The sequence below is a fragment of the Sorex araneus genome, chromosome 8, assembly GCF_027595985.1.
Source record: "Sorex araneus isolate mSorAra2 chromosome 8, mSorAra2.pri, whole genome shotgun sequence".
NCBI classification, from domain to species: Eukaryota; Metazoa; Chordata; class Mammalia; order Eulipotyphla; family Soricidae; genus Sorex; species Sorex araneus.
In genome coordinates, this window is record NC_073309.1 from 39,458,068 (window position 1) to 39,478,874 (window position 20,807).

Here is a 20,807-nt window from a genome sequence, read left to right on the forward strand (position 1 = left end):
GCACATGGTCAACCCGAGTTCAATCCCTGGCATCCCACATGGCCCCGCCAAGAGTGATTCCTGAGTGCAGAGCCAGGAGTAAGCTCTGAGCACAGCTGAGTACGACTGCCCCCCAACCAATTATTTTTTCTCTTCTTTTAAAATTTTTTCTCCAGGGGGGGCGGAGCGATAGTACAGCGGGTAAGGCATTTGCCTTGCATGCAGCCGACCTGGGTTCGATCCCCGGCTTCCCATATGGTCCCCCAAGCATCGCCAGGAGAAATTCCTGAGTGCAGAGCCAGGAGTAACCTCTGAGCATTGCTGGGTGTGACCCAAAAAGCAAAAATAAATAAGATAAAATACGTTTGAAAAAAATTTTTTTCCTTCATACTTTAAGAAAGTTTTTTTTTTCATTGAATCACTGTAGCACAGCGGTAGGGTGTTTGCCTTGCACGCGACCAACCCGTGATTCCTCTGCCCCTCTCGGAGAGCTTGGCAAGCTACCGAGAGTATCGCGCCCGCACAGCAGAGCCTGGCAAGCTACCCGTGGTGTAATCGATATGCCAAAAACAGTAACAAGGGTGCTGGAGCAATAGCACAGCAGGTAAGGCATTTGCCTTGCACGTGCTGACCCAGGTTCAATTCCCAGCATCCCATATGGGTCCCCTGTGCACCACCAGGAGTAATTCCTGAGTGCAGAGCCAGGAGTGACCCCTAAGCATCACCAGGTGTGACCCCCAAAAAGAAAAAAAAAGACAAAAACAGTAACAATAAGTCTCACGATTAAAGACGTTACTGGAGCCCGCTCGAGCAAATCGATGAGCTACAGATGACAGTGACATTGACAGATTGAATCATTGTGAGATGTGCAGTTACAAAGTTGTTCATGATTGCGTTTCATTCATACAATGTTCCAACACCCATCCCTTCACCAGTGTTTATTTCCCACCACCAACGTCCCCAGTTTCCCTACCACCACCACCACCCAATCCCCCACTCTCGCAATTTTTTTTCTTTTTGGGTCACACCTGGTGATGCACAGGGGTTACTCCTGGCTCTGCACTCAGGAATTACTCCTGGCGGTGCTCAGGGGACCCTATGGGATGCTGGGAATCGAACCCGGGTTGGCCGAGTACAAGGCAAATGCCCTAACCACTGGGCTATCACTCCAGCCTCCTCCCCCAATTTTTTTATGAAAAGAAAAATGTGATTTCATCAGTGTGGGGCATCATCCCTGAATAGACAGCCCTGGGAGCCAGTGATGGAAAAGCTCGTTTTGTTGAGATCCACTTCTCAGGCCTTTTCTCCTCTCCGCTACATTCACCCTCTTGCATCCAGACTCTCATGTGCCCCTCTGTATTCACTGAGGACCCCAGATTTTCCTCAGCGCCAACCTCTCCCCTATAGTATAGACTTAAATATCCAATCAACACTTCAGATTTTAGAAACATGTAATAACAACAAAAAAGAGATAAAGAAATCCTGATCTTCCCACAATTTGCATCCTTCTGAGATAGACTGGCAATTCCATTATTCTAGGAACGTGTGTAGAAAGATGGAATTAATTTTTTTATTTTTATTTTATTTTTTTGCTTTTTGGGTCATACCCAGCGATGCTCAGGGGTTACTCCTGCCTCTGCACTAAGGAATTACTCCTGGCGGTGCTTGGGGGACCATATGGGATGCCGGGATCGAACCTGGGTATGGCCATATGCAAGGCAAACAACCTACCTGCTGTGCTATCTCTCCAGTCCAACTGGAAGTTATTTTTGAGTGTGCCTTTTCTTTTTTTTAACAAAGCTGTTCATGATTGAATTTCAGTCATACAGTATTCCAACACCCATCCCTCCACCAGTGTACATTTCCAAGCACCCAGTTTCCCTCCCATCACCCCAACACCCACTTGTCCCTTTTTTGTTTTTTTATCCCCAGGAAACTGCCATTTTCCTATCCATAATCTATCCAGATCATCATATCTAGACCCTCCTACCTGGACCCAGTACCCCACCTTCTTTTCTGATCTGTCTGCATGGTTGTATCAAACCTCTGTTCGATATTCCTTACATCTCCGCTGTGTTGTCTGTCTTTGGGAAACAGGTGAGGTGATGTTTGTTCTCTCCTTAACAATCCTTTCATGGCTTCCCTGTACTCTTTCAAGAAGCCCCCGTGAAGAAAACAACAAAAATTGAACACACACATACACACACACAACACACACACAAACACAAGCCACACACTTCACCTTTTCCAGGCCTTGATTCAATGGTCACTTCAAGATTCACAGGAGAGATGACTCAAGAGGCTAGAGCACATACTTAGCCTTAGGTTTGATTAGTGCACTGAGCACTCTGAGGTGTGGTCTAGCGCCTTTTCAGCTTTCCTTTTCTTTGAAGAGGTTTGGGCCCCACCTGGCTGTGCTCAGGTCTCACTCCTGGCTCTGTGCTCAGAGATCCCACCTGGCAGGGTTCAAACCCAGATTGACCGAGTGCCAGGCAAGTGCAAGACAAATACCTTATTTATTAGCTGTACATCTCTCGGGTCTTGTCAAAAGGGGGCTGAGGGGCTAGAGTGATAGTACAGCAGGTAGGGTCTTTGCCTTGCACGCGGCCAACCTAGGTTCGATTCCCAGCATCCCATATGGTCCCCTGAGCACCGCAAGGAGGCCAGGAGTAATTCCCGAGTGCAAAGCCAGGAGTAACCCCTGTGCATCGCTGGATGTGACCCCAAAAAGAAAAAAAAAAAAACCAGAAGGGGGCCTACAGCCGGTAGGGCGTTTGCCTTGCACGCGGCTGATCTGGGTTGAGTCAATCCTGGAATCCCATAGGGTCCCCCAAGCACCGCCAGGAGTAGTTCCAGAGCGCAGAGCCAGGAGTAGCCCCTGAGGCTGGAGTGATAGCACAGCGGGTAGGGCGTTTGCCTTGCACGCGGCCGACCCGGGTTCAATTCCCAGCATCCCATATGGTCTCCTGAGCACCGCCAAGGGTGATTCCTGAGTGTAAAGCCAGGAGTAACCCCTGTGCATCGCCGGGTGTGACCCAAAAAGCAAAAAAAAAAAAAAAAAAAGAGTAGCCCCTGAGCATCGCTGGGTGTCACCCCCCAAAACAAACAAACAAACAAACAAACAAAAACAGCAGTTAGCATCACCTAGCAGACCACGCATACATATTCTAGGGGAGGCTTTCCTTTTTTATTTTTTTATTTTGCGAGGGGGGAGGGGAAAGGAGATTGGGGGGTAGGGTAGCACTCCTGTCAAGTCTCAACTTCTCAGCTAACTGGAGAGTTGGAGCGAGGGCCTAGGAGGGTCAGTACTAGGCCAAGTGATGCCAGGGGCCACCAGGGCGCTCCACCCAGGACATACTCTATTATTTCACCGGGCTCTCCCTGCCTAATTGGGGATCGAAGGAGTCACATCATAGAATGGGTGACTGAATGAAAGGTTGCTTGCATAAAGCAGAGCGGCCTGACCCCCGCCCTCCCACACCCAGACATCTCCCAGAGAAGGGAGAGGGAGGAAGGCCGGGCGGCGGCGCGAGGGTCGGGCTTTTGCAGAGGTCCCTAGCAGCGGGCGCGGCAAGGTCGCCGGGACTCGGCGGTGGGGCGGGTCCGGGGGCGGGGCCTGGCAAGTGAGGGGCGGGGCCTCGGCGAACTGGGGGCGGGGCCTGCCCGGCGCCTGCGCCATAAAAGCCCGCGGCGTGCCCGCCCCTCCACGTCCCCGCCCGCCGCGCGCGTAGCTCCGTGCGCCCTGCAGCTCTCGCCATGGCCGAACTCACTCGGGATCCGCAGTTCCAGGCGCTGCTCCAGTGGCACCGCGAGCATGCCGCGGAGCTCACCTTGCGTTCCCTTTTCGCGAAGGACCCCGAGCGGTTCAGCAGGTTCAGGTGCGCGCGCGGGCCCGGGGCGACTGACCCCGCTCTAGGTTCTGGGCGGAACCCCCGGCTCTGGGCGCTCGGGGGTCCAGGGTGCTGCTGCGGGGCGGGGGGACCGGGAGGCCGGCCGCGAGCCCGGGGCGGCGACCCCGGGGTGGGGGCGTGTAGGGGGACGGGCCGCGCTTCGTCCTTGATGCCTCCTTGAAGCCGATCCCCGGCTGCTTAGTCATGAGCGCGGAGCCCCTCCCCACTCCTGCCCGCGCGCGGCCCCACCTTTCGGGGAGGGGGGCGCCTGCCGCAGTGCACGCTTACTGCTTGCAGATGCCTGGACCGAGGGGAGTGGGCGCGCCCCGGGGGATTGACTGGGAGCCGCGGTGGAAGGCAGCCCCGATCGTTCTGGAACGCCCAGGAAATAAGACAGGCGTTGGAGGAGGTCTTAGGGGGCCGGAACACGGCCTGAGCCTGCCCGGGTCACTTGGCAGGGCGCTGCGTTGGGGACGGAGATGTGTGGCGCAGCTACAGGTCCCCTGATGACCCAGCTACAGGTCCCCGCTAGCCCGGTGACCCGCCCTGTCGTCTGGGTCCCTCCCCGAGTAGCAGAAGCCCTGAGAGGAGGCCTGGCCCAGAGGGCCAGTGCACCCCATCTCTGTCTCCCCATCCCTCGGCTCTGTCTTAGCAGAGGCACGGCCCCTGGCTGAGGGTCTGGGATCTGCGGGGATAGCGCCATCTCAGTGCCACTGCTCCCGCCCCTCCCCCACTGGGGTGTACCCCCCCCTCCCTAGGATGTTTTTTTCCTGGAAGCAGCTGCTCCTGTCAGCAAGCACGCTGTGGGGCCAGGGGTATGTGGTCAGTGGCTCCTGCCCATTTCTCACAGCTTGGACCTCAACACCAACAATGGGCACATCCTGGTGGATTATTCCAAGAATCTGGTGACGCAGGAGGTGATGCAGATGCTGATGGGCCTGGTATGCTCCGATTCCCCTGACACCCTCCCCCACCTCGCCCCCAACCCGGTGGGCCGACCCCTACCCTGGGGCATCTTTGCTTCCCTCTCTCCATGGACCTCAGGAACAGTCCCTATGACCATATTCGGTTCTAGGCTCCTGGGGGGTCCCCACCTCCACCCCTTGGGTTCTGAGCAGCATCTCCCAGAATCCTCCAGTGTTGGATATCTGAGCAGGGGAAGGCACTGGACGGTCACCCCTCTGGGGGCTACACCGAGCTTTGGGGGCTTAGAGGGCTGGGACTCTGGGTGGCCAGTGTAGATGAGTCCCACCTCAGTGCCTTCTCTTCCCAGGCCAAGTCCAGGGGTGTGGAGGCCGCCCGGGATCGCATGTTCAATGGCGAGAAGATCAACTTCACGGAGGTGAGTGGCCTGTGGATTCTGCTCCACATACCCTCCAGGCCCTTCCTCCTTCTGTTCCTCAGCCTTTATCAGCTGCGTCTTCCTCCTGTTAGGCAACACCATTGTTTAGTGAGAGCTATGTCTTCTAGGCCAGTCTCAGTGTGGCCAGCACTGTGGCGGGATCTGGCGTCCAGCATGCTCCAAGATCCTTATTGCCAGGCTCTTTTCGGGGGTAGGGGGCCCACTCCCAGCAATACTCAGGGGTGACTTCTGGGTCTACAACACTCAGGAATTACTCCTGACGCTGCTCAGGGGACCACATGGGATGCCCAGTCAGCCATGTGCAAGGCAAATGCCCTCCCTGCTGTATGTCACTCTGGCTGCTGTCGCATTGCAAGTCTTCTTAGTGAAAAGCAAGACATGAGTGAAAAGAATGCTTCCTTGCAGGCCCCGGCTCCTGAGTGACAGGAGAAGCTGTGACAAAGCCAGACAAAGCCAGGCTGGGTAGCTCTGTCTCCTGAATTGATCCGGGAGCCTGGAGGCATAATCAGTGCTGAGTCTTGGGGGCTTGAGAGAGTTGCAGCAGACTGAACATATACTTTGCCTTGAGGCGACCCCGAGTTCTGCCAGAAGGTTACTCCAAGCAGAGAGCCTGGAGTAGCTGTAGAGCACCTCTGGGTGTGGCCCCAAATTAAAAAAATAGAGTCTTAGCCTCTTAATGCCAAAGGAACCTGAGGCTTAGAGGTCCAAGTCACTTTTCCAAGACCTCAGAGCTTAGGCACCAGAGCCAAGATTTAAAACTCAGACCTGGCTTGTACTGCTTAACTAGGCTGAGAGAAGTCGCAAGCAAGAAGGCTTCCTGGAGGGTGCTTTGGGCCATGGAATGTGATGTAGTGGGCAGAGGGCAGGGTCTGGGGGGATGGTTGTCATGGGGGTTGTTGGGCATAGTCAGGGCATTGTCAGGGCACTGAGACTGAGCCTTTTCTTTCTTTTTTTTTTTTTTTTGCTTTTTGGGTCACACCCAGCGATGCTCAGGGGTTACTCCTGGCTTTACACTCAGGAATTACTCCTGGCGGTGCTTGGGGGACCATATGGGATGCCAGGGATCGAACCCGGGTCGGCCGCGTGCAAAGCAAACGCCCTACCCGCTGTGCTATCGCTCCGGCCCCAAGAGACTGAGCCTTTTCTTTCCCTGTCTGCCGTGGCTCTTTAGACCGGTGGCTCTCAGGATTCCTTTGCTGGCTTTAGCTGACCAGGCCAGCTGCCTGGTGCCCGTCACCGACAGATGGGGCCAGTGGCCTCCTGTGTGTGTGATGGAGGTGGGTGGTGAGGGAGGCGGTATTTGCCAGTCTTGCTCCATGTCAGGGGCTTAGGGACACTTTGCCAGAGTTGCCAGTAGGTGGGAGCGGTTGGGGGCCTCTGGAACCGTTCAGTGCTTGTCTCTGGCCTGGGTGTGACTCCACCTCTGCTCACTTGTCTCTGCTCTGGGCTGTTCGCGCCTTGAGCTCGGAACCAACGCCTGGTGGCCTCCCGCCCCTTGCTGCCATGCATTATGCACTGGGGGGTGGCAGGAGGGGGTGCTGGCAGTGCATGCCTCACCCCTCGCCCCCTGCACCAGCCCAGTTGCCCTGGGGGCGGGGTCCTCACACCCTACCTCGCTCCCAGGATCGCGCTGTGCTACACGTGGCTCTGCGCAACCGCGCCAACCGCCCCATCATGGTGGACAACAAGGACGTGATGCCGGAAGTTAACCGGGTCTTGGAGAAGATGAAGTCCTTCTGCCAGGTAAGCCGCTGCCTCGGGCAGGCTGGCGTGTGTGAGGGATTCGGGGGAACTGAGCTCAGGTGAGTCTTAAGCGCCTCAGAGTCCGGGCCCGGGTGCTCCCTGCAGACCAGGGAGAGAGGTCTGTGAGGACAGCTGGCCTCGGGGTTCCAACAGAGGCCGGTCCTGGCCCTGGCCCCGGTCCCGATCTCAGAGAACCCGCCACTGGCCAGTGAAGCAACTTCCTCCCTGCTCTTTAGACACTTGTGGCTTCAGAGTTAACAACAGGGCCAGTGACAGAGGCCTAGTGACAGGCCCCGAGGGAGGGACTAGGCTGTGTCTTCGTGGCCTGTCTTTGACCCTCTGCCCTGGGTGCAGAGTCCAACATCAGGTAATGTATACTCTGGAACATGTGTGGCTGTCCCCCTGCCGACTTCTCACGGAGCCTCTAGAAAGTTCCTCGAGACATTTTCCCACAGTCCTTCTCCTCAGCACGCCTGGCCATCACCACCCCAGGGAGGCAGGCGTATGTGCTCACCTCCGCTCCTGTGGCTGGTGTGTCCTTGGCAGTTTGGCAGGAAGCTTTGTGTCCACATCACTGTGTGAGCGCTGCCTCCTCTCCCGGGGTCTGGATGCAGGGAGTCCCTCCACTGCGCCCCCCCCCCATCCCATCGAGCCCAGGAGGTGCCCGCAGGAGTAGGCTGATGTGGACCTGTGCCAGTCTGTCTGGGCGTGCGTGATCATCAGGCCCGGGTCATTGTGTTCCCTCGAGCAGTCGACTCCCCCGTGCAGCTGCAGGACAAAGTCTGGTTGCTTTGGCCGGGAGCCATTCTCAGACCTGAAGCAGCAGGAGATGACCTGCTGCGTGTATGCGTGCATGCATGCGTGCGTACATGGGACCTCATGTGCCAGGAAAGCTGGGCTCCTGGTGGGCATCGGGATTCCGGAATGTGCCTTAATGGTGGTGGGTAGCTGGGAGCCAGTGTTTCCACCCCGTGCTGTGTGGTGCCTCTGGAACCTGGGGCTCTTCTGGCCCCTTGTGTGTGCCAGGCTGGCTGTGTGGGGAATACAGCGATGCCGTCCAGGACTGCTGGCCGCAGAGCCTCCCTGGCAGCTGCTGGGGTCCCTGACTCAGACTGATGGGCTATTTATAGTTCAAAGAAGTTGCTCGTCAGCAATAATTGGAGGTCAGTGAGGGGCTGGAGAGATAGTATAGTGAGTAAGGTGCTTGCCTTGCATGCAGCTGACCTGGGTTCAATCTCCGGCACCACACTGGTCCCTCAACTCCTGCTGGGAGTAATCCCTGAGTATAGTGCAAGGAGTAACCTCTGAGCACTTCCTAGTGTGTCCCCAAACCCAAAATAATAGTAGTAGTAGTTTGAGGGGGAGGGAGACTCCCCATAGCTGTGCTTTTAGATTGCTCGCCAAGAAGCTAGTGAGATGGCTCAGTGGGGGAGGTGCTGGCCTTGCACACAGCCGACCCAGTTTCTATCCCAAGAGCTGCCAGGAGTGATCTCTGAACACAGAACCAGGAGTACGCCCTGAGCACTACCAGCTGTGCCTCCTCCAGCGCCACCAAAAACAAACGGTTCACTAAGATTGAGGATGTCTCAGGGCCTTGATTAAAGGAGCGAAAACATAGCCAGGCCTCCCTTATCAGAGGCAGGTCAGTAAGATCCATGTGTGTTGCCGTGGGATCCTGGGATCCTGGGTCCCCATCAGAATGAAGAACCTGCCATGCGATTCAGAATATACCGTGAGAATGAATGGGGAAGTTGCCAAATTGAGGTATATTGTAAAACTCCGTCCGTTCAAATACCAGTTTATTACACATTTGCCCCTTCTGGATGCTGTATTGTAACAAGACTTGAATGATGAAATCAAGTCTTGAGAACCGCTTCTTTCTGTCCTGGGGGAGAGTTCCCCAAGGGCAGTTGATTTTCATATTATATAAAGGGAAAAAATGATACTGAGTCTTAGGGGTCTGGGAAAGGGCATGTTTGACTCTTGAGTTATAGCAAATCAGTTCAAAATTTAGCACCTCATGGGTTGTGATGGGATGCTTGCTTGGTCAACCCAGGTTTGATCCCTAACACCCCATTTGTTCCCCTGAGCCTTGCCAAGGAGTAAGCCTTGAGCACTGCTGGGTGCGGCCCCCCAAACAAACAAACCAACCGATAAGATTTAATACCTGAAACCAGTGACCAGACTGGATGTCGCCTTCACAGCTGCCAAGCTGGTGTGAGCCCAGGACTAAGGTGCAGAGGAGGCGTGGAAACACCCCTCAAAAAAAAAAAAGAAAAAAAAGAAAGAAAGAAAAAAAGGATATGGACCCAGGTCTGCTCATCTGGGGCTGGAGAATCTGCTCCAGGTGACTCACTCAAACCTACTGCTGCCTTCTGGGAGGTTTTGGCTTCTACCCAAGGGGACTCGCCCTCCTACTGGTGTAATTGAGTGCAAGGCAAAAGGCCTCCAGGTCTTTTTGGGGGAGGGTTGGGGCTGGGCAGGGCCTCAAAGCCACAGATGCCCAGATTTACTCCTGGCTGTGCCAGTCACTCCACATGGGGTGCTGGGGATCTATCCAATGGGCTGTAAGCAAGGCAAGCTCTTTACCCCCCTGTGCTACGACTCCAGCCCCTCCAGGACTTTCTTAGCAAGCCTTGGGAGTGAACCTTTGATGTCTCTGAAATACTGCAGAGGACTGAGCTGAAACAAGGATTCAGTGCAGGACTAAGAAACAGACCCAAAAGGGGGGGAAAATAATAATAAAATAATAAAATAAATAAAAACGTAAAAACATTTAAAAACATAAAAAATAATGTGGAGTTCATGCCTAATTCTGTCAGCTTAATCAATGGCTGAATAAACAGCAGTACTCCTGCATTATTTAAAAAAAGAGAGAGAGAGACAAAGAGAGGAAAGCAAGGGTCATGCTGCTCACAGCAAGCTTTCCATAGTCTTTGTCTTTAAACCAAGCATCATTAGAAAAACAAGGGCAGACATCTGCCTATCTATGCTAATCTGACCAAGCTAAACTTTTACATATCAAAGGGTCCCTGCACTTAGAGACCTACAAAAGTCTCTTAAAGTCAATTTATCTTGTGGGATATTTCCTCTGGGAGGAGCAGAGAGACCGGCAGTTTCAGGACCCCCACTGAGGCAGTGGTTTACCTAACCAGATTCAGAGGTCCCATAAACCACCTTCCCAGCCCTTCTCAATTTATCTGAGTTAACCCTTTGTTCCCAAGGCGGGGTGTGGGCAATCCTTTGGCTGGACAGGTTAGCTCTAGTGAGACTGGGGACTGCGCTAGGCTGGGACCTGAGACCCAGCTATGCAGAGCTGTCACAGCCCACCAGCATGTTTGCTCTGGGCTCAGAGCATCCGACTAGCCATCTCCAAGGCCATGTCCCAGTGTAGCACCAGCTAGAAATCTCACCTTCTCCCTCAGTCTCAGACACCTGCATTTCCTGGGAGGGCTGGAACAGTTGCTTTTGGTCTGAAGACATGAACTTGGGTAGGTGCACCGCTTGTTGGAAACACAATCACACACACATGCACACATGCCAACTGGACCAGAGCGGACACTGGGGATCCCAAAGGGAGATGCTCCAAGGGACCAGGTGCATGTTTTGCGTGTGGGAGCCCCGTCTAACAGCATATGGGTCTCCTAAGCACCAGTGTTATCCGTCCCCCCTCTCCAGCCCCCCAAAAGAATCTGGGAGTAGCCCTCCAGCACCAAGCAGCAATATCACTGGGATTGGATTTGGCACGTCAGGCAGTGCTGGGAGCCACATCTCCAGACCCTGGAGACAGAAATTAAAGAGACACATTATCTCCCCTCACACACCCAACATGCTTTGGTGAATTAGACTCAAGAGAACCAATGCATGCTTCAGAAAGGGCAGCACCTTTTCTAAAAGGTGGTGGTGGTAGCTCAGAATTAGAGTGTGCCTTGCATGGGTGATGCCTGCACTGCAGAAAAATAAATTTTTTAAGAGAAGAGAATAGGGGCTGGAGTGATAGTGCAGTGAGGAGGGTGTTTGCCTTGTCAAAAAACCCACCCAGGTTTGATCCCGCTATCCCATATGGTCTTCTGAGCACTGCCAGGAGTAAATTCCTGAAGGCAGAGCCTGGAGTAACCCCTGAACACCTCCACGTGTGGCTCAGAAGCCAGGGGGGGGGGGGAGAGGAGGGAGGGGGAGGAGGAGGAGGAGGAGGAGCGGGAGGGAGGGAGAGGGAGGGAGGGAGAGAGAGAGAGGGAGGGGGAGGGGAGGGGGAGGGAGGGAGGAGGGAGGAGTGTGCACCCTTGCCTTTCTGAGTCCAGTAGCATTAGGCTCTGCCTAGTAGGAATCACTCCTCTAGTCTCTGTTTTGCCTTTATTGGCCGTTTTTGCGGGACAAGCAGCCTGTGTCTGTGACTGCACAGTTTCCCAGCCTGCTTATTCCCCCTGCACCTAAAGAGCTCTTTGCCAAGGAGACTTATTGGGGGGGATTTCACCCCGTTAGACAGAAGCCAGGCCCACCGATTTCTTCCTGGACCGCACTTTCCAGTGATCTTTAAGCTTTTCAGTGTCCTTTATTTATTTCCTTGAGGGGTGAGGCTTAAGCCTAACCCAGCATTTCCGGGGGGGAGGGGACCACATGGGACACTATGTGGTGACAGGGATTGAACTGAGACTGAGGTCTGCCATAAACTAGACAAGAGTTGTAGCAGATTATTCATAACAAGAATACAAAATAAATTATTTGGGTTCTGCTTTGGGACAGGCTTTGGGGGTCAGGGTGGAAACATTCAAAATATGATAGTGGGAAGGTGTAACAGTGGTGGGATTGGTGTTGGAATATTAGCATGTCACTGTCATCCTGTTGCTCATCGATTTGCCCAAGCGGGCACCAGTAACGTCTCCATTATGAGACTTGTTACTATTTTGGCATATCGGATACGCCAGGGGTAGCTTGCTGGGCTCTCGGAGAGGGGCGGAGGAATCGAACCCTAGTCGGCTGCTTGCAAGGCAAATGCCCCGCCCACTGTTCTATCGCTCCAGCCCATTGGAATATTCACTGTCACTGTCATCCCTTTGCTCATCAATTTGTTCCAGCGGGCACCAGTAACGTCTCTCATTGAGAGACTTATTGTTACTGTTTTTGGCATATCCAATACGCACGGGTAACTTGCCAGGCTTTGCCGTGAGGGCGCAATACTCTTGGTAGCTTGCCAGGCTCTCCGAGAGGGGCGGAGGAATCGTACATGGGTCGGCCACGTGAAAGGCGAACGCCCTACCTGCTGTACTATCCCTCCATTGGAATATTAAATTACTAAATTATTAAATATTAAATTATTATGAGCAGCTTATAAAAATAAAATAAAATCTAAAACTTAGGGGGAAAAAAAGAGGGGCTGGAGCTATAGTACGGTGGGTAAGACGTTTCCCTTGCGTGTGGCTGACCTGGGTTTAATCCCCGGTATCCCATATGGTCCCCTGAGCACTGCCAGGAGTCATCCCTGAGTGCAGAGCCAGGAGTAACCCCTGTGCATTGCCAGCCGTGAGCCAAAAAGTGGAAAAAAAAAAAAAAGATAAGTGCTGTACCTCTTGCCTTCTTGCCTTATCTCTCTGGCCTCAATTTTATCTCCTTATTGATTTTTGCGTTTGGGACTCCCACCCAGCAGTGCCTAGGGGGCGCTACCTGACTGTTCAGGAGTGATCCCTGGCAGTGCTTAGGATCCCAGAGTATGCGGGGGCGGTGCATTACCCTCTGGGCCCTCTACCTTGGCAGCATCCTGCTAGGGGACACTGGTTCTCTTTGCTGGTGGGGGTGGGGCGTCAGGAGATAGTCAACTCCATCCTTCCCTGCCCCCCACCCCCCAGACTGGCTGCTTGCCTGATGTTCCTGTCCCGGGCACCGGCGGGAGTGGGTAGTTCGCATGTCCCAGCCTTGATGCAGTGGCTTCTGCAGGGATTTTGCCCTCAATTGGCCAGTTCCGCCTACAGTACAGTGAGGTGGGATTGTTGCTTCACTTCTGGGCGTGAGTGTGACAGGGAGCTGCCCCTGAGGTGTCCGAAAGCTCCCACAAGAGCCTGGAAGTTGGGAGAAGGTGGGAGGGTACAGAAGCATCTGTTGCAAGTGGCAGTTTGTCCTCAGGATGAGGGCTGATGCCATCTTCCCTTTCTCGTGCCAGCGCGTCCGGAGCGGAGAGTGGAAGGGCTACTCGGGCAAGGCCATCACCGACGTCATCAACATTGGCATCGGTGGCTCTGACCTGGTGAGGAAGGGGCCGCCTCGGGGCGGGAGGAACCCCCCAGAGCCTGGCTTCCTGTTGGGGGGGGTGGTGGCGCGGAAGGGGAATGCCACGTGCCTGACCATGCCTGACCCTGCTTCTCCTCATAGGGACCCCTCATGGTGACTGAAGCACTGAAGCCTTACTCTGCAGGGGGCCCCCGAGTCTGGTTTGTCTCCAACATTGATGGGACCCACATTTCCAAAACCCTGAGTGCCCTGAACCCTGATACCTCCCTGTTCATCATTGCATCCAAGGTACAAGCCTGGGACCCATGTCTAGGGCATCGAGGTGGTGTGTGTGTGTGTGTGTGTGTGTGTGTGTGTGTGTGTATGTGTGTGTGTGTGTGTGTGTGTGTGTGTGTGTGTGTGTGTCTTATACAAGCCTGGGACCATGTCTGGGGCAGGGCGGTGTGTGTGTGTGTGTGTATGTGTGTATGTGTGTGTGTGTTCCTAGGCTCAGGCATCAGACCCTGTGTGTGTGGGGGAGGGGGGAGCGGGTTCCTAGGCTCAGGCATCAGACCCTCCTGACCACCTGCTGGGACCCCATTCTGAGTCACTACCCCCCTGAATAACAAGCGTGAGCTGTGTGTAACCAGGCCACACTGGCCCATGAACTTGGACATTCAACCCACATCTACCCTGGGGGGTGCCCCACCCACCCTTTCACATCTCTTCAGATCACCCCTGCTCTGTTCTTTCTTACCCAGAGCTGTGTCCATATAACGGCAGGACTGTGTCACGATGTCCCTGTCTGCTCACCTCGGGGCCCCGGAAAGGTTCCATCTGAGCTCTGGGCTATAAAGGGACCCGAAGGAGGCCCTGGTGACCTGCAGGCAAGGGGCAGGGTGGCAGATGGCAGATGGCCGCTGGAGGGCCCAGTTTCCAGGCCACTCCCCTGACCAGACCCCCACACCCTGACTTTCTGACTTTGTGGGGTGGAAGTGGACATGGACAGGGAACCCCCCCCCAAGGCCACTCCAGGCATGCCAAGCCTGACCAGCCACTGTCTCTCGGGCTGCAGACCTTCACCACCCAGGAGACCATCACCAATGCGGAGACGGCCAAGGAGTGGTTCCTCCTGTCAGCCAAGAATGTGAGTATGGGGGCAGGCACGCCCGTAAGCGTTTCCCCTGCCGTGGGCAGCTGCCTCTTGGGCGCCCGCTCTTCCTGCATGAGATATTTGGCTTTCCCAGCCCCAGACTTGCCATATGTGGCAGAACCTGCTTAACTGGCTTGGACCATCCCCCATTTTTCTTTTTTTGTTGGAGGGGTTTGGGCCACACCTAGCAGGGCTCAGGGTTTACTCCTGGCTCTGTGCTCAGGGGTCCCCACTAGCCGTGCTCGGGGACCATTTGCAGTGCTGGGGATGGAACAGGTGGGCTGCATGCCAGGCAGGCACCCTCCACACTGTGCTTTCTCTCCCCACGGCCTTTTTTTGAAGGCCCCTTAGCCTTTGGGGCCCGTCTACTCCCAGCTGAATCCACGTTCTAGGCAAGGGAGAGCCCCGGGGCCTTGTCTGGCTTGAGGTGCTGGGGGTTGAGCCCGGGGCTCCCACGTGCAAAGCATGTGCTCTCTGAGCCTTCTCCCGGGCCCTCTGTCTTCTTGGCGTTGGGCTCCCCGGCAGCCTTGAAGCCAAGCCAGAAAGTGGGTAGGGCAGATCACTTCCTGCGGGCGGCCCAGGATGGTTCACTGTAATGTAACATGGCTCTCTCTCTCTCTCTCTCTCTCTCTCTCTCTCCCCCCCCTTTCCATCTCTCTATTCTCTCTTTCTCGCTCCCTCTCTCCCTCAGCCTGCTGCTGTTGCGAAGCACTTTGTTGCCCTGTCCACCAACACGGTGAGTTGCCCCCGTGGGCTTCCTGTCTGTCCCCCGGCAGGGCTGGGCACACCAAGGTCATTGATGTTAGCATGCCCAGCAGGCCGAGGCTTATCAAGCCGGGGGTGCTGGGCTCTGCAGGGGAGGGGGGCACTGCCCGCCCATGAGGGGCGCCAGTCTGAGCATTGTGGCTCATCTGCTCTCTCATCTCCCTCTCCATCTCCCTTGCGTCTCTCCCATCTCCCCCACGTCTCTCCGTCTCCCCCACGTCTCTCTGTCTCCCCCATGTCTTTCCGTCTCCCTTGCGTCTCTCCCATCTCCCCCATGTCTCTGTCTCCCCCATGTCTCTCTGCCTCCCACGCATCTCTCCTGTCTCTCCTATGTCTCTCTGTCTCCCCTGCATCTCTCCTATCTCCCCCATGTCTCTGTCTCTCCCCCACGTCTCTCCATCTCCCCAACATCTCTCTTGTCTTGCCCGTGTCTCTGCTGTCAGCAGGATCATGGTCACCTGAGATCCAAGAGGGGGGCGGCAGGGGGCGTGCACCCTCTGTCTCCTCAGATAAGCCCCAGGGATGGGTGACGTTTTGCTCAGGGAGTTTCAGGTTAGTGAGGTGGAGCTGAAACCCCCCCAATGAGAGCCCAGGGTGTGAGGCAGGCATGACCACCGCCCCGCGCCTTCTCCGCACCTCTCCCTGCTAGGCTCTGTGCTCCTGGGGGCTGCCTCAGAGCTGGGGGCACGTCTAGCTCTTCCTGACCACTGTCCACCACGCCCCACGCTTCCCCAGTGCCCCCCTGTGTTCTGTGTCCTCAGGCAGCCCAGACTGGCCTTGAGGCATCTCCACCCCACCCCCTACCTGCTGGAAAGGGTTGCTGACCCGTGTGCCCAGAAACTGGAGCACCCCAGCTCTGGGCTGTGCCACTGTCCTTGGTAACAAAGCTGGACCAGTACCTGGGGATGTGGCCACTTGTCTGGCTGGGCATGGTGGCTTCTGCCAGACCCCAGGAAAGTGAGGCTGACACTTCCCCAGGTGCCAGTTTCTAGGTGCTGAGGGGCCCTTTCCTTACATTTCCAGTAGATCACTCCAGGGCCGGGGGGTTGGGGGGAGTCGCCCATGTCCCCCACCCTAGCTCTCTGCCTCCACCCTGCCCTGTTTCTCAGGGCCCTCCCATTCTCACCCATCTAACATCCTCCCTCTCTCCCTTTTGCCCTTTTTAGACCAAAGTGAAGGAGTTTGGAATTGACCCCCAAAACATGTTCGAGTTCTGGGATGTAAGTATAGACACCTGCCGGTGCTGGCTGGCTTAGGTGCCCTTGGCCGGTGATCACTGACCCCAGGGCGAGGTCAGAACCCAGCCCCTGCTGCATGCCCAGCTTTGGGAGAGGTAGTTGAGGCCCTTAGGGCAGCGGGTGGAGCGGCTGCAGGTTAGGACGAGGGTTCCCCCTGCCCCAGGACTGCCAGGCCCTAGTGACACTTCCCGGGGTGCCTGCCAGCCGCAGCCCTTGTGGAGTCACTGAGCCCGCCCTTCACTCTGCGCGGGCCTGGGCAGAGCTATTTCCGTGATGACCTTTCTCCAAACCGAAGCCACAATCTGTAAAGGCCAAGGGGCAGGGTGACACGAGGGAGGGCCCAGGCCTGGCCCGGAGCTTGCTCAGCAAACCCACATGCACGGCTGCTGGCATCAGTGGCATGAGGAAGGCTGCGGCTGGGGTGCAGGGGTGCAGTGCTGGGGGTGGTGGGTGCGCCCAGTGGCCCGGGTGGCAGGGCACACCCAGGAGGCCTTGGTCCCATTGCAGTTCTCCCACTGGGGCTCTTTGCAGGCCAGTAGATCCAGAAGCAGTTTGCTTGGGGCTGGGGGAAGGGAGAGGACAGCCAGAATGTCACCTTTGGAGCCCCGAGGCCCTGCGCCCTCTGCCCTGTGCTGAGTCAGCTGTGTCCTCGGAGGGGTCTGGCTAAGTACCGTCCTGGGAAGGGCTGCTGAGAGCCACTCTGTTTGCCCCGCCCCCCCCCCGACAGGCTCTGGAGACAGAGGGTGTAGTTTCTAACAAAACGTGGCTCCTCATAAGGGGGGTGGGCACCTGCCTCCTCCCCCCCACCCCTCAGGACCCAGACTGCCCAGCACACAGGGGTGAGCCCTAAGGAGTGGCCGGGGTGGGAAAGTGAGGCTGAGAACAGGGCGCGGATGCACGGGCTGTGACAGGTCAGTGAGGCCTGAGTGGCAGGTCCGGCCCAGGGGAGGTCTGTGCCCATGGGCCAGCGCAAAGGCCTTGGTGACTGAGGGCGGGTCCCTCCGGGCCCCCCGGGGCACACAGTGGGGGCTGAGTGGCGAAGGAGACGTCTCTGGAGCCAGGGGCAGGGACAGATAGAGAGCCAGGGCCCACAGGTGAGAGAGAGGAGACAGGCAGTCGGAGGGAGACCGCCCTGGCTCTGGGAGACAGTCAGGCAGAGGTAGGTGCATGAGGCGCGGTGCGTCGGCGCCAGACGAGGTGCAGCCGTTGGCACTCCCCCGGCGCGCGCCGTCTGTCTGTGAGGTGTGGAGAGCCAGAACGGGGGCAGGTGAGTTCGGAGCAGGGGCGCAGCCAGAAGAGCAAAGGTGCAGGCGAGGAGGCCCAGAACCCTGCGAGTGCCGGACGAAGGTACCGGTACTGGTACCCAGGTACTGGTCCAGACTCGAGTACGTCGGGGACGGGTGCTCACACCCAGCTCTGTGAGGTGAGGGTGAGTCTGTGGCCATGGCCCAGCCCACGGGCCTCTGGCAGGTTTGGAAAAGCCAGCGCCGAGCAGCAGTGACTCGTCGCTCCAGAGAGGTGATGCAGGTGTTAGGGAAGGCCCCGGAGCACCAGAGACTGCGAGTGGGTCCCTCACACTCACTGGATTCCGTCTGAGAACTCGCTGGGGCCGGTGGGGGACACAGCGGTGAGCTGACTGGCCTGAACAGTCACGGCAGATAACAGTAGGGGGGCCTGTCCCAGGCACCCCAGGGTGAGGGGGAGCACCCAGAAGTCGGCCCGTGGAGGGGACTTCTGGCCCGTGGTGGCGGCTCCTGGCTGCAACCCAAGGTGGGTCCGGAACCCTTCAGGGTGCTGACTTGGGTTTCTCAGCACCCAGGATGACCAGCCAAGACGAGTCAGGTGGAGCTGGAAGTGAGTTTAGGTAAGGGTGCAAGTGTCAAAGCTGAACAGAGACAGCTGGATGTGACAAGTGAGAGTCACAGTATCAGGTCCAGGTCCTCTGTGGTGCCTCGGCAGCTGTGGTGACGCATAAATCCAGGGTCCCAGAGTGGACCTGAGGCCCTAGACAGCCCCGCGCCGTGAGGGCGGTGCCTGCACCCTCAGGGTTGACTTGGTCCAGGCTGGCCCAGCTGACTTGGGGACGCTGGTGAGACCAGAGGAAGTTCAGGTGCACGTCCGTGCTTCGGGGTCTCAGACGGGTAAGCCCCAGTTGCAGTCAGTGGAGCTGGAATCGGCAGGTGGGTTGAGTCGAGTTTTTCAGCACCTGTCTTTGGAATGAAGGGCAAGGAGAGGTGGTCGGCCTGATAAGCCACGCTGAGGTTCTTTTCAGGTTGCTCCCGACAGTGCTTTGGGGGTCCGCACGGTGTGAGGGTCAAACCCGGGGCTCCTGCATGCCCAGCATGCTATTTAAGCCAGTCTCTGGCTCCAAGCTACATCCCGCGTTGGCAGCAGGGCACAGGAGGTGAGAACCGTCGTGTCAGGGGGTCAGAGGGGCTGAGGTTGGCTCTGCTAGAAAGAACAGATTGTCTCAGGTGACCTGAGAAGGTGAAGTGAAGCTGGGTGTGAGGCAAGCTGGGGGTGTCAGGGGAGCTCTGGGGCGCAGTGAGTAGCTCTGGAGCACCCAGAGTCAGTGGGTGCCGCGGCCTCTCCGCAGGAGGTTAGGAGTCGGGGCTGACCCCAGGTTCTCAGGCCCTGTCTGGCGAGCCGACGCCTGACAGGTGTGTAGGCTCTGACAGGTGTGTGTCCGTGTCTCTCCGGTGGCTCAGTCTAGCTGTCAAGCATAGGGCTTCTCAGGTAAGATGCTGAGATGAGGATCAGTTTCCCCGAACAGGGACAGTCTGGTGAGACATAGAAGGTTCTAGTCAGACCCAGGTGAGCATCAGACGGATCCTGTCAGGAGCAAGCACAGGTAGGCTGAGCTGTCCAGCCGGGTGAGGGCTGATGGGCCAGGTACCTTCCACCCACTGGTAAGAAAAGTTGACCCTCCAGGCGTGGTAGGAGCCAGAGTCCAACATAGGGAATGCAGTGTTGAGGTCGGAGGTCAAGGTCACGGACAGGTGGGCAGAGCTGCCTGCCAGTGTTGTCGGAGAAGTCAGGGCCCAGCACAGGTAGGAAGTACTGGCCTCCAGGTGTCGCCAAGGAGCGGTGAGCCCAGCTGGGCACTGTAGTTATTTGCCTGTTGGTTTGGGGGCCACACCCAGCAATGCTTAGCGGGTGTTTTGGAACCAGGGTCGCGGCCCTTATGGCGCATGCAGATGTCTTACCTCCTGGGCTGTCCCTCCAGCCCTCGGCCTGCCGGCCTAATGGAAGTCACCAGGGGCACGGGTAGGTAGATTGCTGACCAATCTAGATAAGAGAAGCCGCAACCAGGAAAGGTAGGCAGAATTCCCCCACCAGGTGTGAGCTAAGGAGCTGGCATCTAACACAGGCAGGTAAAACTGGCCGGGAGAGATCTGAGGACCAAATCCAGCAGAGAACTGCTGACCTGGTCCTCAGGTGTGATCTGGGCAGCAAAAGTCAAACCTAGGTAGCTAAAACGGACTTGCCAGATGAGCTCTTGGAGCCAGGATGAAATAGAGGTAGGTAGAACTGACCCACCAGGTGTGACCTCAGGAGCTCAAGCTAAGCACAGGTAGGCAGAGCCCGGGGCGTGAAGATGTCCAGAGGGGACCTGAGCCCAGCGCCAGGCACAGGTGGGCAGAGCTGAACTACCAGGAGTGGTCCAAGGACCCAGCCTTCGGCCCCAGGTAGGCACAGCAGGCCCCCCAGGTCAGGTCTGTGGTGCTGAGGTCCAGACCAGGGAGGACCCACTGGCTGCTAAGTCCAGTCCAAGGAGCCAGTCAGGACTGTCTTAAGGCAGGTTGGTAGAACTGGCCCCTCAGGTCTGCGCCGAGCCACGGCCCAGGCAGTGTGGGGGGCGGAGCGTGGGTCAGCATGGAGGATAGGGCTGACTGGGGTCAATCTACAGGTAGGTGTGGGCCGAGGACCCAGTGTCAGAGGCAGGTAGGCAAAACCCATCGCCAGCTGGAGGGGGGCAGTTGCAGTGGGAGGGTTGGTTAGGTTTTGGGGCCACACCCAGCCGTGCTCAGTGCTCTCTCCTGATTCTGCGCGCAGGGATTACTTCTGGTGTTGCTTGGGGGGGCCAGGGATCAAACGAGGGTGTGTGCAAGGCGAGCACCTTTGCCTCTGTATCCTCTTCCGGGTGTCCGGTCCCGAGGAGGATTAGGGCTGAGGACCGAATGTCGGAAGAGCTGCTCCCTCGGCAGCTGGGATCAGGCAGAGCACCTGGCCCTGGGTCTTGGTGGTGAGAGCGGAGGCTCTGATTTCTGAGCTGACAGGCCGACAGCTCTGGGGCGCAGTTCTGCAGGCTGCACATTGGGCTTTAGTGGGTTGACAGGGCTCTTGCGGGTCAGGGCCTGGGGGCCAGAGGCCTGTGCACCTGGGCCTCCTTGGAGATCCACTGAGATCTTAGAATTTAGACCTGGATTTGGGGGGCAAGGGTTGGTCACGGGTGGTAGACCCACCTCTCTCAG

At 56.8% G+C, this 20,807-nt stretch overlaps 1 protein-coding gene across 1 annotated transcript in view; it reads left to right on the forward strand.

Annotated features, from left to right (window-relative positions):
* Window positions 1–3,676: 3,676 nt before the first annotated feature.
* The window catches only part of GPI (glucose-6-phosphate isomerase), a 29,130-nt gene continuing 11,999 nt past the window's right edge, over window positions 3,677–20,807 (forward strand). The window contains exons 1-9 of the mRNA XM_004600712.2: window positions 3,677–3,857; window positions 4,720–4,810; window positions 5,143–5,211; window positions 6,856–6,975; window positions 13,130–13,213; window positions 13,339–13,485; window positions 14,252–14,323; window positions 15,021–15,065; window positions 16,261–16,314. Of these exons, the coding sequence (XP_004600769.1) occupies window positions 3,736–3,857; window positions 4,720–4,810; window positions 5,143–5,211; window positions 6,856–6,975; window positions 13,130–13,213; window positions 13,339–13,485; window positions 14,252–14,323; window positions 15,021–15,065; window positions 16,261–16,314 (804 nt within the window). The 5' untranslated portion in view covers window positions 3,677–3,735. The remainder of the gene's footprint in view (window positions 3,858–4,719; window positions 4,811–5,142; window positions 5,212–6,855; window positions 6,976–13,129; window positions 13,214–13,338; window positions 13,486–14,251; window positions 14,324–15,020; window positions 15,066–16,260; window positions 16,315–20,807) is intronic.